At 39.6% G+C, this 15,749-nt stretch overlaps 1 protein-coding gene across 1 annotated transcript; it reads left to right on the top strand.

Annotated features, from left to right (window-relative positions):
• Positions 1 to 4,491: 4,491 nt before the first annotated feature.
• LOC111254136 (uncharacterized) lies at positions 4,492 to 14,623 on the top strand. Its single transcript, XM_022814689.2, has 5 exons — positions 4,492 to 4,829; positions 5,518 to 5,690; positions 8,224 to 8,329; positions 9,692 to 9,836; positions 14,130 to 14,623. The coding sequence occupies exons 1-5, from the start codon at positions 4,665 to 4,667 to the stop codon at positions 14,345 to 14,347; spliced, it is 807 nt and encodes a 268-aa protein (XP_022670424.1). The 5' UTR covers positions 4,492 to 4,664; the 3' UTR covers positions 14,348 to 14,623.
• Positions 14,624 to 15,749: the final 1,126 nt, after the last annotated feature.

The following is a 15,749-nucleotide window of genomic DNA, read 5'->3' on the forward strand; positions in this document are numbered from 1 at the left end:
ATATTTACTAATCGTTCTTGTTTTTTTTTTATTACTACATCAATATTTAATAACTTGCACAATTTCCTTCAATTAATTAAATTTCGATACTTATTATTGGTATACGACGCTATTAGGCAACCAGCACATCTGTCCATATCTTGTGATATAATTTCTTCAGATGGACCAGAACGAATCAGGCTGAAGTTCGCAGCAAACGTCTGGCTACGTTGCGAGGTAAGTTTGTGCAAACTGTGAGCTAGAGGATGGCGATAACCTCGCTACCAGTATGTAGGACAGATTCTGTCTTCCTGAGGTCGTATAGAAGTGGCCCGACGGGCTTGCAGCGAAAGCATCTTAGCAGATCAACCATATCAACCATCTACATATTACATAGAATCTATTCCATAACAAATTAGTATCATTAAATGCAATAGTCGTAATATTTCTCGTTTTTTTTTTAGGCCCGATATTTTGGAACAACAAGCAATAGCGACCTTGTATTATAAAATTCTATATATATATATAACTCGCGAGGTTAACTGATATGGATTAGTTTAGCCGAAAGAACGTAAATACTACTATATATGATCGAGAAACATAGCTCGCCAATCAGTCTGAATTATCTTTAAAAAAAGAAAAAGTTTGTGAGAATTACCATAAGTATAATTCGGACTTAATGGACGGATAGCAATTAACAGGACGAATTTAATTAACTTGGCAGAGGGTGCACCTATCTGAATGCGCTGGTATCTGCACACGCTAGATATTGACCTGGCGCTAAGATTAGATCTAGAATTAGTTCCACTCATCCTATCGTGCTACCTTTTCCAGAATCTGAATTTTTATAAACAACTTCACAACAGATCCAGACAAGTTGCGTAGCATCGTCGACGGAACTCGAAGCAGCTATTCCTGGTCCCACATAATGATTACCTACGATTGTAGAAGTTGACGAACGTGCATGTTGGAAATTTATGCAATAAAAAAATGGTTATTTAATGGTTATAGATATATTGGTTTGGAAAATGGATGCTAGCGGCCGATTTTTTCAAATTGATTCCAAGGCTACGCCTCGCCAGTTCTTAAGATGTTATTTTTTAAAATTATCTCGTTGTTTATACAAAACGCTGCTGTGGTGGCGCAGTGATAGCGCGTTTACCTACTAAAATTAGAAATTGAGTCGGGGTACAGGTTCGAAACGGGACATATTGAGAGACGCGGCTCGTTTTGTGCTGGGACGGCTCACATCTATTGTCTGTCTTACCCAATCAATATTTTTTATAAGCTAACTTTACGACTTTATGCGATTGTGGTGTGAACTTCTGCGATGAACTTTAGGCGCCTAAGGAAAGACAAATTTAAAGATTCTAAACATGGTACCGAAATTGAACCATTTAAAACAATACATTCACTTCGACGACGTTAAATGGACGTAAAACTTTAAACATACATTCCAAGTTCCCACAATGCGCGTCAAAATCACTAGTAATTGTCTCGTGCTATGGGCTGTAGTCACATCATTACCATCGTATAGTTATAAAGAGTTTAATGTGTTGCGATTAAGTAGCAAACAATAAGGCAACCCTTGAGTTTGCCTTTCAGGTCGCGCTTGTCTGCTTTTGTCGCCTGTCTTCCGTCACACGTACCTATCTTCGCGAAAAGACGGACATGAGTCAGCACAAAGGTAAAACGCTTTTTCAGAAACCGTTTGTCACCAGTTATACTCTCCTAAAACGTACCTAATATAGCAAGTATTTTTACGAACTAACAAAGTGTGTCTGAAGCGAGTACTCGTATACGCCTGTAGAACATATTGAAAACACATAGTTCGATGAAGGTGTGATAATCTATATAAGTAGGTTACTTTATGCTTCGATAAGAATACACTGACTGGCTATTTATTACGTAACTCTTACAGGTCATTTTGAACGCATGCCATTTGCCGTTCCTGCTCTTACATCGTAAAGTATTTCAACGTCGTAAAATTAACCTCTGGATAATAAGGTTTGCCCCGGTCGAGGCCCAACCTGAGGTTCCTCATAGCTTTGCGACTTCGACGTTTTTTGGACACCTTCGCTGAAAACCTCTACTTAATGAGACTATTAGTTTGCCAAGGCCCTTTTGAGAAGGCTGAAACCTATTCTTGGTCTTGCATGAGAAAACAGCGAGCATAACACGTCGTAACCGGAGGCAACTTATTTTGCCACATTTAAGCCACTAGTTAGCTTTCGTTTATATGAAACAAAGTCATGTCATTTGTATGTAGCAGGCTATAATTTAATGTGCCCGACTGAAATTTTTTCTAACTTAGCTTTGCGGCTGCACATACACGTACGGTTTAAGCTTCTGCAGAAATTGATCAGGCACTGTGTTCTGCAAATGCAGAAAAATTCCGATAATCGTTGATTTGGAACGCGAACAAATGGTTCATTGATACCTGTCCTAACAGATAATGGTATTAGAAATCATGAGGTACCCTTTGAAGGGATATCTTTGACTCAAAAACTTACTCAAGTATCGACTTAATTTACGTACCCTGTGTCTCGCTGGAAACCCGCCCAATTCGAATGCAACGCAAAAAGTTATTGGAGTACATATTCAAATAGCAAGCCATTGCTTATTTTCGTTGCCTTCGCTCCCTCTTCCTTTAGTCAGTCCAGCACTTGAGAATGTTCCGAGCCCAGTTGGCAATGAATCAGAGAGGCAACTTTCGTTAACAAAACGTAGGGGTGCGCCATTAGTCTCGACTAACTCGCGCCAGTCTCGCTGAAGGATACTAATATCCACAAGTGCTATGGAGCCACTCGTTTCATAGCAGCTCAGGAAGATTGGCTAGCATTGAGATTTAAATCAGACGAACATGGTTAATGACGTAAAACTCGATGCAGGCTTTGTAAATTGAACGAACTTTTTGGACCTCAGAGAATCTAGGATGTGGCAGAAGGGCTGCCCCTTTTAGCTTTGCTTTCAAGTGACGCTAATCAGAAATAGAATCTTAACTTGACGCTCTCTTGAACACTGATGTCGCTACGGGACGATCAATATTTTTCCGAGGACCCCCGCTAATAACACACACCATTTTAGCGATGGCTGCCTGCAAGCGTTTGATGCTAAGGGATGAAGGATACATGTCACTGATAAAATACATCTGTTTTATTAAAATTCAGTTAACGTATGCATGTTCATTATCGTAATCGCAAAATAAAGTAAGACGTCTTTTGATACGTTGGAATCAGTAAGGTTTTCAGAGTTTCCTTTTTAAAGGCAACATATAGGAACGCAGTACACCGGTGAAAATGGCGAAATCAAGCTAACTTTCTAACTATTCAAGTTGACGGCTTGACGCCAATCGATTCTCTCTCTGTTCTTATAAACGTCTCACGAATGCCATCTGTATTGTTCAAGGGCATATTCAAATCATCGTGCTCTCTAGGAAGCCAAGATCAGTATTTTCAAAGTTACGATATGCTTTCGCGAAATACGCCAACCTTATTCGTCCTGGCATTTGAGAAAGGAAGACCTAGCTGTAGGCTGGCTTATTTGGAAACGAATTTTTGTCAGAAGGGTCTTCCCACTCGAAGAAACAGCCTATGATAAATCAAGTACTAAAGTAAAAAAGAGTTGCTGGTTTAAGATTATATCAGGCAGTCCTAAACAGGTCTCTTTTACCATACCGATTCGTTCCTTAACCACTAGTCCTGAAAGTGAATACAGTTCGTAGATGCAAGCTATAACAGTTCAGTAAGAGTAATGCCCGCACTTACAAAATTTCAGGCAGCAATCAAGTCTAAAATTTGTTTATAAAAACTGTAATAATGGCTTACGGTTGTCCTAATATCAACACGCTTATTAAAAAATAATTCTACGTTTGAGGTAAGTTGAAGGTAACTCAGACGTTTATTAGAGTCATCGTGAAACCTTAGCGATTCGGGTTATGTCTTTCTCACAAGAAGTTACTGCGGATCATTTGTAATACCGAATGTTTGAAAGTAGATCAATATTTACATGCGTCATAGCGCCAAAACAACAACAACAACAACAACAACAACAACAGGGATTTTCCGTAAGTGTGGCACAAATTTGGACAAAGAGCAGTAATTTAACTTGTTGTCAAATGTACGCACCCGTTACATTTTTACGGCCTACATGTTCTACATTGTCTTTGTGCCTGGCCACGTCCGTCGTCAACACAGACAAATGTTGGAAAGAAAAGTACTCTGAAACATTGTGGCACTTACATCTAGCTACCCAGCTTTTTACATCGATACGTAGCTTACTCTCCGTTCTCAACTGGATTGGTGTTCTCTGCTCACATCACCGGATACGAAGTATTACTTTCTGTGTTTAAAAACAAGAAGGCCGGATTAGTCGATATGTGTTATATTTTTCGCAAAGAAACGCATTTGCTACAAAAAACCCGAGCCAAAATGTCTAACGGCTTATACGAAGCTCAAGCTCTATAATAAGTGTCACTATTTTTTTTTTCTACATTTTCCGGTTGTCCTAAACAATCACGTTCGTATGAATCGATTCTCCGATGTCTCGTATTAAGGATGCTATTTTGAGTTTTCTCTTTCAGAGAACAAAGTTTCTTAACAGCGGATGGCCAACTGACGAGTTAGCATCGGAACTTACCTTTTTTACTGATGTGAAGTTCCCCAAAAAGTGGCAGTACTACCATAATGACGGGTTATGAAAAGATTACCAAAGTGCAGATAAGACGAGAACGTAAATACACCGCCCCGGAACCATGGAAATTTGATGTTGAGATGGAAATCGGACCAGAGCGGTTGGCGTATCAGGTTATCAAAACAATTAAGAAGGACTGTCCAGTGAACAAAGACAGGGTTAGGTTCTTATTTGTGACGGAAAGATGGCTAGAATGTGATGAAGGACGCAATGGTTATAGTTAACACAATTGTACAATATTCCCATTGTGCTTGTAAAGACCCTTCTGCGGAAGGATTAAGCAAATCGTTTATTTGTACATGTTACGGGTTCGGCAAATGTATAGTTGCCTAGTGTAAAGGTATTGTTCGTCTCGACGAGCCCTTCATCAGCAACTAACGACGCTACGTGCTTTTTGAAAATGTTGTTTTTCAAAATTGTTGCTAAAAATTACTTTATTATGTCGTGTTATTTTTGCGCATCAAACCAACAAGCTTAAAGTATTAGCAACGTATCGCTTGAATCGGGGGCTTGCGGCGTTATAGATCGGGCGTCCGGCCCACCGAAGAGGGTTCAATTATACGCAAATATGCTTTAAAACATTATGCCAGTTTTCATCGTTCGGTTTAACCTAGCAGTGTCCAGGCACTAGGTAAGGTATTGTCATTGGTTCGGCTTCTATCATAGGCTTAACAAAATTTGAGACGTTTTATAGAGCTATTGTATAATGTTTGACCTCACCTATCAGCATGCTATTGATAGCCGAGTTTACCGATCCGGCGGCAGATATTCGCTTTCTCATTTTTAATAACTGTTTTCCAATTACTGTGATTCTAATATGGACTTTTTGTTTTGTTTGCGTATTAGAAAATTTTGGAGCGATGGGACATCATCCTTGGTGTCGAGGACAAAATCACCATAGGCCGGCGGCCGAAAGAAGTGAAACAAATGATTCGTGCCACAAAACTCACGTGCAACTTAATACTACTTAGGCCGAATCTTTACACGATGGGCGAAAAAGAGCCGTTTAAATTTCGAACGTAGGTTCTTTGCTGGCGTAAGTGCTAGAAATTGGTGTATATTTTAGGCTATTATGGCGCTGCTTATTGAACTTAGTCGGCCTAAAAAGTTCGTATCGACTATTCCAACCAAGTTATTTCTACGTAGCACAACACACGTGGCAACGCTGCTGCTTGGATTCCTTTTTGCTTCCAGTTTTGACAGAGACAACGATTATTTGTCCGAGTTCCATATTTTGTTACCTTTCCTTATCCTCTTTTTGCCACCTTGGCTTTCTCAAGTTCACCCCCAAGGGCCCTGTAAAGTACCGGTCTTTACCTGCAAGCGGGGAATGTACAGAATCACATTTTTCGTTTGCATACTCTCCGTAACGACGTAAATGCCAGACGTACAGTGTCAACCGCATTCGAAATTTAGTTTACGGTCGAAGTTCACGTGAAAATGTTTAAAACAAACTCTTTCCCGCTCATTCTCTTTAGGGGAGGGCCAACTGGGACCTCACATGTCGCTACTTCTTGCCCTTTAACGATTGCAGGCAAATATCAGGGATATCTTCATCGACGTGTGTACCAATTTGGGAACCATCATGACAAACGCTCTTGTACAACATGCGCACATGCTATTTGATTCCCATATCCCCTCAATGTGACCATAACAGCTGCTATCGAGGCCTGATTCAATGATGAAGCGGACAAGGCTGTTACGCATTCAATTATTTCTACAAGAAGCAAAACACGTTGGCCAAAAGTTGAAGAAGCACGATACAAAAAATCCCATATATGAGGGTTGGGCTTCATATACCATGAGCATGTATAGTGAAGTCAGCCGATATTCTAGACTTCAGCCGATGCGGCGGAGTCGTGTCGTTCGGTAGGCGCTACTCGTAGGTGGTGGCTTTCCACCACCGCGTGCTCAAAAATCTGACATTGGGGGACCAATAACTAACTGTTCCACTCCTTTGTGCTACCGCTGTAGTCACTGACAAGCCCAAAGGCAAAAAGGAAAGAAGACAACGGAATTTTAAGATAGCAACTAGTGAATTTTCCTTTCTCCTTGTTGGATACATTGCAATAATCATGGGGCGTAAAAGCCCTACTACCTGCTGCAGGTGATTCCTAAAGTAGCTTTGTATTATTCTTTGCTGAGAACAACTGCCTTCAATTGTTCTGTTTGTTTTTTAGGAAAATAATGTACTGTGACTAGTCGACCTGACATGAACCAAAAATAATAAAGGATATTAATGGATAATAAAGGATATCGATACACGGTATTACATAAAGAGCATCAAGCCTTAATATCCGTATATTGAACTACTTCTAGATCTTTCGATCTAAACAGAAGATATTTTATTACGCGTTGTCCAAAACCAGGTTTCGCAAAATATCAGTAATTGTCTTTCTCCAATTATATCTTAAGTTAAACCATAAATGTAGATGGTTCCGAAGATACTTTCAAACCAATTTCTTCGTTCGCAAAACAATTTGGTGCTCTCCACTCAGGCTTCTAACGTTCGATGTGCTTCTTAAAGCAACAGAGCTCAGGTTATTCGTAAGTAGTTGAATGACTATTTTTTTTATTGGTGATCGATCCCCAATTTGCTTAAGATGCCATAAGTACCCCCGTTTTTGGGCATAGAGTGAAGCATATAGAGTTTAAGTTAACAATTTCCATACGCACTTACGTAATAATGAGGGTGGTAGCGTGATTTTGTTACTTCGATGGGCCACTTCCTAGTCGATACATATAAACCTTGTCTCGAATGAATATAAACCAAAACGTCCCAAAGTGTCATGGCTTGAAACTTCATAACCTACATAGAATTCGAAACCTACATAAAATTTAATTATAAACAATATCAATTTTTATTATTGCGATTGATGCATGACTGATACTATTCTTTACGACGTGAACGCCAAACTTTCTTCTATTTATATTGTTTCACAGGACTCGTATTTTGTAATTCGTGTTGTGGGTAGAACAGAATAGCAGTGTGTACCCTTCGAACATATGCTATCTGCCCTCAATACAATATGACTTGCGAGCTAAGATGACACATAAATCTTCCGGGATGCTCCAATATTGACATATTATAGTCAAAATGAATGCCTCTCAGACAGAATGCTCTCGCAAACCGTGCCAAAATGACCCCAAAGAAGCTTCATTTCGATGTATCATCGTATAGTGTCAGGCCAGCGCTGCAATTGTAGGCCCACGCCGTTCTTATCCCCGTAAAACGTTTCTATGCGGACCAGTGCGCCTCGTTTGTGCAAACAAAAACACAATACCACCCCCTGTCGAAATAAAATTGGCGGACAGACAATAATAGTACAAACAAGATTAGTGGTTAACTGCAACATTTCCTGTTTAAAAAAAAAGACTTAATTCTTCAAGGCTATTACTATTGAAACCTTTGTACAAATTAGGACACATCGATAAGGGAAAATGTTTCACAGTTGTTTTGATACAGAAATTGTTTAGTATTTGAGGACTAATTTCGTATTCGCACTATATGCAACTATACGCGTCTGTGACTTCATCGATGTTCCATTTCAGTCTGTGCTTGGAGACGCTTCGTAAGTGTGCCCCCATAGTGCTTGTTGTAGAAATGACAAAACGCCACAACTGCGAATGGCCCAGTTACGGCTTTGAGACATTCAAGGTAAAGTCAGCATCATATATATCGAAATTTGCCCGCCGTAGATGCTTGAAACATTGTATGTACGCACAAGCTAACAGGGAGGGCCGTTAGAAACACAGTGTAATGTTTCTGCATAAATCAGAATAGGAATGTTAAGAAGAAACTAGTGGACTTAGACTGCACTGGAATATTCAAACAATTATAATATTCACCTCTCTTCGAACCTTTTCCGCTCATCAATCAATCAATCATTATTCCTTCTAATTAAAAATTTTCTTATTTGCTGTTGAAGAGCTTGGTTTGAGAACAAGCTCTTCAACAGCATCATTGTTACCCGGTTTACTTTCAGATGTACGGTTACTGACTTAATTTATCAACGATCTTCAAATCAAAATGAACATTAGTTCAAACGTAGTATCTGGTAGATACAAAATTGTTGTCCAATTACAAAAATCCAAATTTTTTTTTCTCTTATGTCCTACATAGAGAATCTCGTAGAAAATCAAAGCCAACAATGTCGTATGCTTTCATTCATTGGCTCAACAATGGACTCTGTTTAAAATAGCAGCATAGCGGCAAGTGTACTCCAGCCGAGGTAGCTGTAAGAATTAATTTATATCGGATTTAACAAAATTTAGCATCGGCTTTAGTGGAAGGCGTTGGAGAGATCGTGCACGGATCACTGAAGGCAGAACATGCTAAACGGATAGTACTGTTCATTCATGGTAGATTACCCCTTCTATTGTGTGCATCATAATGATGCTTCATTTTTAATGTCATCCTCGTCTCTTCGTTCTGTTCTTTACGTTCTGCTGAGTCTCATAAATAGGATGTGCTTAATCTTGGATACTTTTGATGTTATGTAAATGCCTGCAGCAGATACTTAGTCGGGTAGTACGACTCAGCCTATAAACTAAACATCCAAATCTTCTTCGCAAGTGGCACCTTTTTGTGAGAAAACCACCGCTCACCATTGTTATGAGAAGTAACTGCACAAAGAAAAACATCTACTGATACGACCTGATTGGGTAATAGCTGAGATTTCCCTACGGGTGTACTGCGAGGATTCGATTCGAGAGAGGGGGCCTGAGAAACGACTCACATCTGAGGAAGCCAGTAGGCGTCCACACAGTGACCGAACTAACAATGCGGGATTCTCATGAAGCATCGTAATTCGAATGATTGTTTCTCAAGTCCCTTAACGAAGAACACCGTTTGTTAATAGCAGGAAGAGATGACCATTTTTGCCGATGATTGTCTAGCTTATAAGAATTTACTTTACGCTAAAAGAAGCCATTGATCCGAAAACTTTGTTGGATTTATTAACGCATAAATAAATTTAGTTTACTAAGTTTATATTTGTATAAACCACTGTATTTACAGGTATGTGAGCACGACGGGCCCAAAAGGTTTTTTCGGGCTGACATTGTGCGGCACGTATTTAATGTAAATATAATCGGCCGCATGGACAAAGCTGAGCAAATTGAGCTGATCAGGAATGACCTGTGGGAAATTTTTAGAAAACATGGTAAGTATGTAGTTACTGCCGAACGCGTCAAGTTCCCTTCTTTTTTTTCGTTAATCATTAGTTCACACCACTGGCACAAAACGCATTAGCAGCCCACAACGTATATTCTATGCTATAGACGTTCGCTTTCTTCTAAATCTTGTGATATCGATTTCGTCCAAAGAGGCTCAAGTGTGCTCACGCAATACCACCTTGCCAATTCATTTTTATGACAAGACACACTGATCTTTTGCACAATAACAGAATGTAATATTTTATACTGTGATCTGGTTCCTATGACATTTCCAGAGACAGAATATCTGCTGCATTTCTTTTCCATTCTTAAGTTCTTCTCGAATATATGAGCCTGTAGCACGCTTTTTTGACAAAGCCTAGCTGAATCGTTTGAAAGAATTAGTTTTTTCTCTTTACCTTTAATAAACACCATTATCAAACGTCTCGACGGAGTTATGAACAAGAAGTATATTGGTTGGTGGATGCGTTCACCAGCGCCAGACACCCACCAGGCGTATTCCACTTTCCTAGCATGATCTTTTCTCGCATCTGCAACGGCTGACTCAGACACTCTTCAGCATTTATCCTGTCATCTTAGGTAACCTTTTTTAGAAAAAGCAAGATTGATTGGCTTTTTTCGTATAGTCAACACTAGACCTAGAGGTTGTGTTTGTGCGAGATTTTTCCTTGTTCAGCTAGAGCAATGTAGAGGCATTTTAGCTGTCGCGGCCTTTTCCTACATTACCTGGCTGACTCTTGCTTTTACGAAGCATCGCCCACCACGATGTTTAATGTCCGAGATCGATTATCAATCAGGCCAGGCCAGAGTTGACAGCTTATTTTGGTCGAAGGTCTAAAAGCGTTTCATTAGAGTAAACTGGTGCGTTAGGGCGAGCTTGGTCGTCCAGAAAATTCGCTAATTTTTCAGTGCCTTTACCACTAAATTTCGGATATTAGTTCCGGTCTTAAAATAATGGCGGGATGTAAGAAAATGGACAAAGGCAATTCGCTCAACGGAGAGAATATGCAGAATCTATTCCTACTTCGCTTGTTGCTCTCCTCCGCATTGTATGATACACTTTCAAAGGATTACCGTGAAGGGAACGTTTCCAAAAAGCATTTTTATCAAGACTGACATAGTTGTTCAACTAAAGAGGTTAGGTGCTTTTTCAGCAAAATTGTTTCCATCCATGTTTTAAAAGTATACTTCCAGATGAACTGTAACTGTTGTATTTTAAGGAAAAAGTAGACGGCGACGATAGATCTAAGTAATGGCTTTCGATAAATTATAAAAAAGGTACCTCTATTCTAGCAGTAAAGACCGGATTTCACAAGGTCGGCCTTCCATGTCACGCAACGTACAGACTATGAGACTCGTATAAGAAGTATTACAGCGCTATAATGTTTGAATAAGCTTTTAAAATCATAGGAGTATCTCGCGTTACCTTTTCAAGTACTTCAATGAACAACATTCAACTAAAATCATCACCTGCAACTAATAATGCTCTAGATATACTGATAGATTGTTTTCAGAGCTTTGAATTTCGGGTTAGTATAAGTTATGTGTTGAGACCAGGAATAGGAAAGTAAAAGAAAAGTTTTGACTCTATAGGGGAAAATTACTGGCGCCTATTAAATGCCGCCTGATGTATCAACAGCGGGTCGTCAATTCGTAGACTTGTATACGGGGTCTAAATGTATACATTTCAAATTCTATTTTTTGCGCACCTCTATAAACAGTCTTTCCGAAGTGTCCAATCGGTTAGATGTTCCTGTTGGTTTCAATAGGCACTCTTGTTTTAGGGAAGTTTTTGTTTTTCACTTTGAAGCTTTTGCTTGAAGCTAAGAAGATGGGAAGGTTCGAAGCTGGATTAATTCGAAATTAAAAATGTGTCTTTCTCTTCACTTTTGCTTGTAGAGTATACCTTGTAACATCATGAAGTTCGAACTCGTTTTTGAATTCTTCGCGAATTGTCATTTGATAATATGGCGGCTAAGCCGGTGACGGATCTGTATATTAGTCTACAATACTAAATGCTCGCAACCTTGTTGCTACATGTTGGCAACCCTGCTTGCAACCTTGGCGACAAAAACGAGCGCCTGTGGACAGTTGTTTGATGTACGTTTTTAGGACCCCAGGACCATTTTATAGTAAACCGTTATTAAATTTAATGAACCATTATTAAATCTAATTTGACACGATTAACTAAACACGATCCTAGAAGCTAATAAATGTCGTTGTAAAAAATAGAAGCTAATAAACTTCTGTCGGCTGAATCTCCATTTAAATAGATGCGACCTAAGGTGTCTGTATTACTAAGGTGTAGGTGAGTGTTGCGGGTAGTCTGTCAGATAGCAAAGAGATTGCTCACTATTGTGCGGCAGTAGCTTTTGCTTAAATATTTTCATTACGGTTCGCCTGAACTCTGTCAGAAACAGAAATTATACAAATCTAATTTCTCAGTTGGATTAATTAGGACTTGTGGGATAACAGGGGCCAAACTGCTTGAGACCAATGGGCCGCAGATTTGTGGGAGGCGGGGGTGTCTCTGATTAGGAGTCCGTATCCCATGACAACCATCTATCAATCAACCTAAGAGTTGAACTTTTAAAGCAGCTGTCGTACCTTTGCTGTTTTAGATACGGTTCACTAATTTACTGTCGCGCTTTAGGAGGTACGTGTATTCCTCTACGGAAATTACGCCTGCGATGCGCCATTACGCTTACAGCTTATTAGATAGATACAATTTGTTGCGCACATATAAAACCTCCATTCAAGGGCTACCTACTCAAATTGCTCAGTGCGCAGCCAGTAGCCATGGGTATATTATACTAAAGTTACGCAACAGAGAAGCAACGACAACTGCAGTTCATATATCGCTTTGGTACTTTGAAGTAGTCGAACAGTTGGACTCTCGCATTTTACTGCCAGAAATTTCAATTAAAACTTCAAAACATATTTTTTTCAACAACCGACGCTACAGTAAGTACATAAAACAACAAATATTCTGGGGTTCGAAATGATCAATAATAGTGCAGAGGTATCAAAGGATTAAACTGTGAACTCTCCATGATAGCGCCATAGTTATCTTTCTACGTTAGGGACACGTGGTCTAGATTCGAATCCGCGCGTAGACACCTTTTTGTGCTGAAAAAGCCAGTCATTTAAAGGAATACCTGACGGCTTAAATACCAGACCGAAAACTCGAACTTTTGATGAGCTGATAAAGTGATTTTATTTAAAGAAGGGCATGGTACGGGCAAACATTTTGTTATAAGATTTTATGGAGATATTTGATAACCGATCTTAATACAGTAAACGCTAACGACGATGTAGGTTAAAGAGAGTGAGCTAGATGCCAGAGCGTGAAAGATAGGCAGAACATTACGCGCCCAGTTTGATAGACGCTTCCAGATTTCAGAGATAACAACAGCATGCCCGTAACACGCCAATGTACGATTTATATAATTTCGGTAGGGGACGACATTAATGCTTTGGCTTTTTGAAGTGCGGTTCATTGGATGGGATAGTTTACTGACAGGTTTATCGGAAATACAACGTCTATACTACTGAGTAGGTTTCATTTAAATATTGCAGTCAAATGAAAGGTGATGTTTGTTGTGAGGTCGTCAAGCTTTGTCCAGTGCACGTCGGTGCTAAAAATGGCGAAAATTTGTGAGAAAATGCCCAACCTCAAAACTTCCCATAGGGAATGTACTATTCACTTTTATGTAACGTTTGAAAAAATGTATTCCTGAATAAAAAAAGTCAAGACTCCTGAGTCACAAGTCAAAAATGTCTACAGAAGGAAATAATGCATTTAAGATACATCGTTCAAGAATTAAGGTTCTCCAAAGACGTCTAATCTTATTAGATTATACGGTTATCTAGAGGGTTCATCATAATTCGCGCAGATGGTGAAGCCAGAATTTTTATCAGTGTAAAAACATTCTGCCCTACTTAACATCAGCACGTGTTTGAATTTGAATAATTATTGCCTGTAAGACAACTATTTTTTTGTATCATCCTCAGCATGCTTGGTACTGCCGTTCTAATTACAGCCAATCGTCTAGATTTTTTAATTGTATTAGCCCTTGGTTACGTCGTAACTGTCGCAACAATATTTGTCTGACTGCACAGAAAATTTTATAAATGTTAAACAATCTGAACATATCTTTTCTGCAAAAAAAGCCGTTTATCAACAGGCGGTTTTTCAGAAATGTTATTTTCTCGTTTTATACCGTTAAGCACGCCAACTGTTAGCCTCATCTCAATCTATCTTATTGTGGGTCTTCTAGGTACGGTGAAGGGTGAGCTACTGCCGGCAGAGGTAGTTGAGACACCTAAACAGCCGTTGTGGAACCAAATCTATATGGGAGACGTTCTGCTCAAGCTTAACGATTTCTTATTATTCGACAATGAGGACTTCGTCAATCTTCGTATAGAGATCAAAGAAAAGGTTGCCTTAACAATTTTGCCTCTGTCCCCGATGCGGTCATTTTTAAGGACAGAATAACTTGGGATTGAAGCCCACCGCCAACTCGGAAGCGTCACTGTATCAAGTGGATGCCAAAATGCTGGAAGTTCTCTGCGCTACTCCCTGTCAAGGATAACTCGAATTTAAAACGAAGTGCTCGTTCTGCCTGATGGAATATCCCACGGATGGAAATGTTCCATACGGGCACTAAAAACATAGATGAGGAGGAACAGATATCCATGCAATCGTAAGAAGCTAAAGGCGTATGTTAATACAATAAAAAAACTACATAGCCGCTGGTGGCCAGGTCTTATTCGTGTGGTGAGGGTCGGAAGGCTGGGAAGAGGGGTTTCTTCTAGAAGAACTTTACTTTTGTTCAGAAATGTCTGACAATGGACCAGGGGGAATCTCAGCACCAGGTAAGACCCTTTAGTTTAGCTTTGTGTGAACATACATATTTTAATAGCGAAACGGACATAAACATATAAACTTTATATATATAGACTTTTATAATAGACTTTTAAACACACACAATACTCGATGGTAACAACAATAATAACGACGAAGGTACGTACAACCGGTTCTCCTCTACAGCGGTAACAAGGGCTTAGGACACAATGATCTGTTAAGCTCGAGGCAACAACAAACAGCTACGGGTTGTCGATGCAAAACTTTCAGAGTTCCCCAGGACCTGACACATGAGTGTGCAGAACTAATCATGCCAACTAATGTACGCTCGTGTGTGTGCTTTAAATAAGATTCTTGGCCGGCTTCTGGAGACCTGGAAGTTCGAAGAGTCGACACAGATTGCTAGTATATTAAGTCGCCAGGTATGAGGGGCCGAGGAAACGAAGGAGGTTGTACGAATTTTAATTGTCGTTTTGTTACAACAGTAGTTAGCTAAAGGAGACCTTTTTCTCATTTTTCACAAACTACAGTTCTTTCACTTTCTAGCTTTCTGACTGCTTTTATTATGTTTCTTGTGTATTTCTCACTTTGTGTTTGGGAGGTGCAGCTACGTAATCAGAAGAAGAAAAGGTTGAAAGGCAGGCTACCGCATTAATCGGATAATCGTGAGATCGATTTGAAGCGAAGTTTATTTAAAAGATTTGGAGAAGGAAGACAAAGAGGAAAAATATGGTTTTTCTTTCCGCGTGGCCGTCGAAATATTCCGGGTCATGTAGAACTTTGGCCTTCAGGAAATGAATCTTTCTTTTGTAGGTTGAGAGTGTAGGTAAGACACTTAACCCCACTAGAGAAAGGGTTTTTAGGACTACTAAGGTCCAGAGAAAAAAAACAGTTCCGGCGGTCGATTACATATAAGCGAATGTAGCTAGCCTTTGAGCTACAATGACATTCCTTAACTATTACGACGATTACTTCTGCCCTTACTGTTGCAAAGTACTGCGACTACATTTTCACAGTCGTAGAAAGGATAGCA

The sequence above is a fragment of the Varroa destructor genome, unplaced genomic scaffold, assembly GCF_002443255.2.
Source record: "Varroa destructor unplaced genomic scaffold, Vdes_3.0 BEIS01000007.1, whole genome shotgun sequence".
Classification (NCBI taxonomy): Eukaryota; Metazoa; Arthropoda; class Arachnida; order Mesostigmata; family Varroidae; genus Varroa; species Varroa destructor.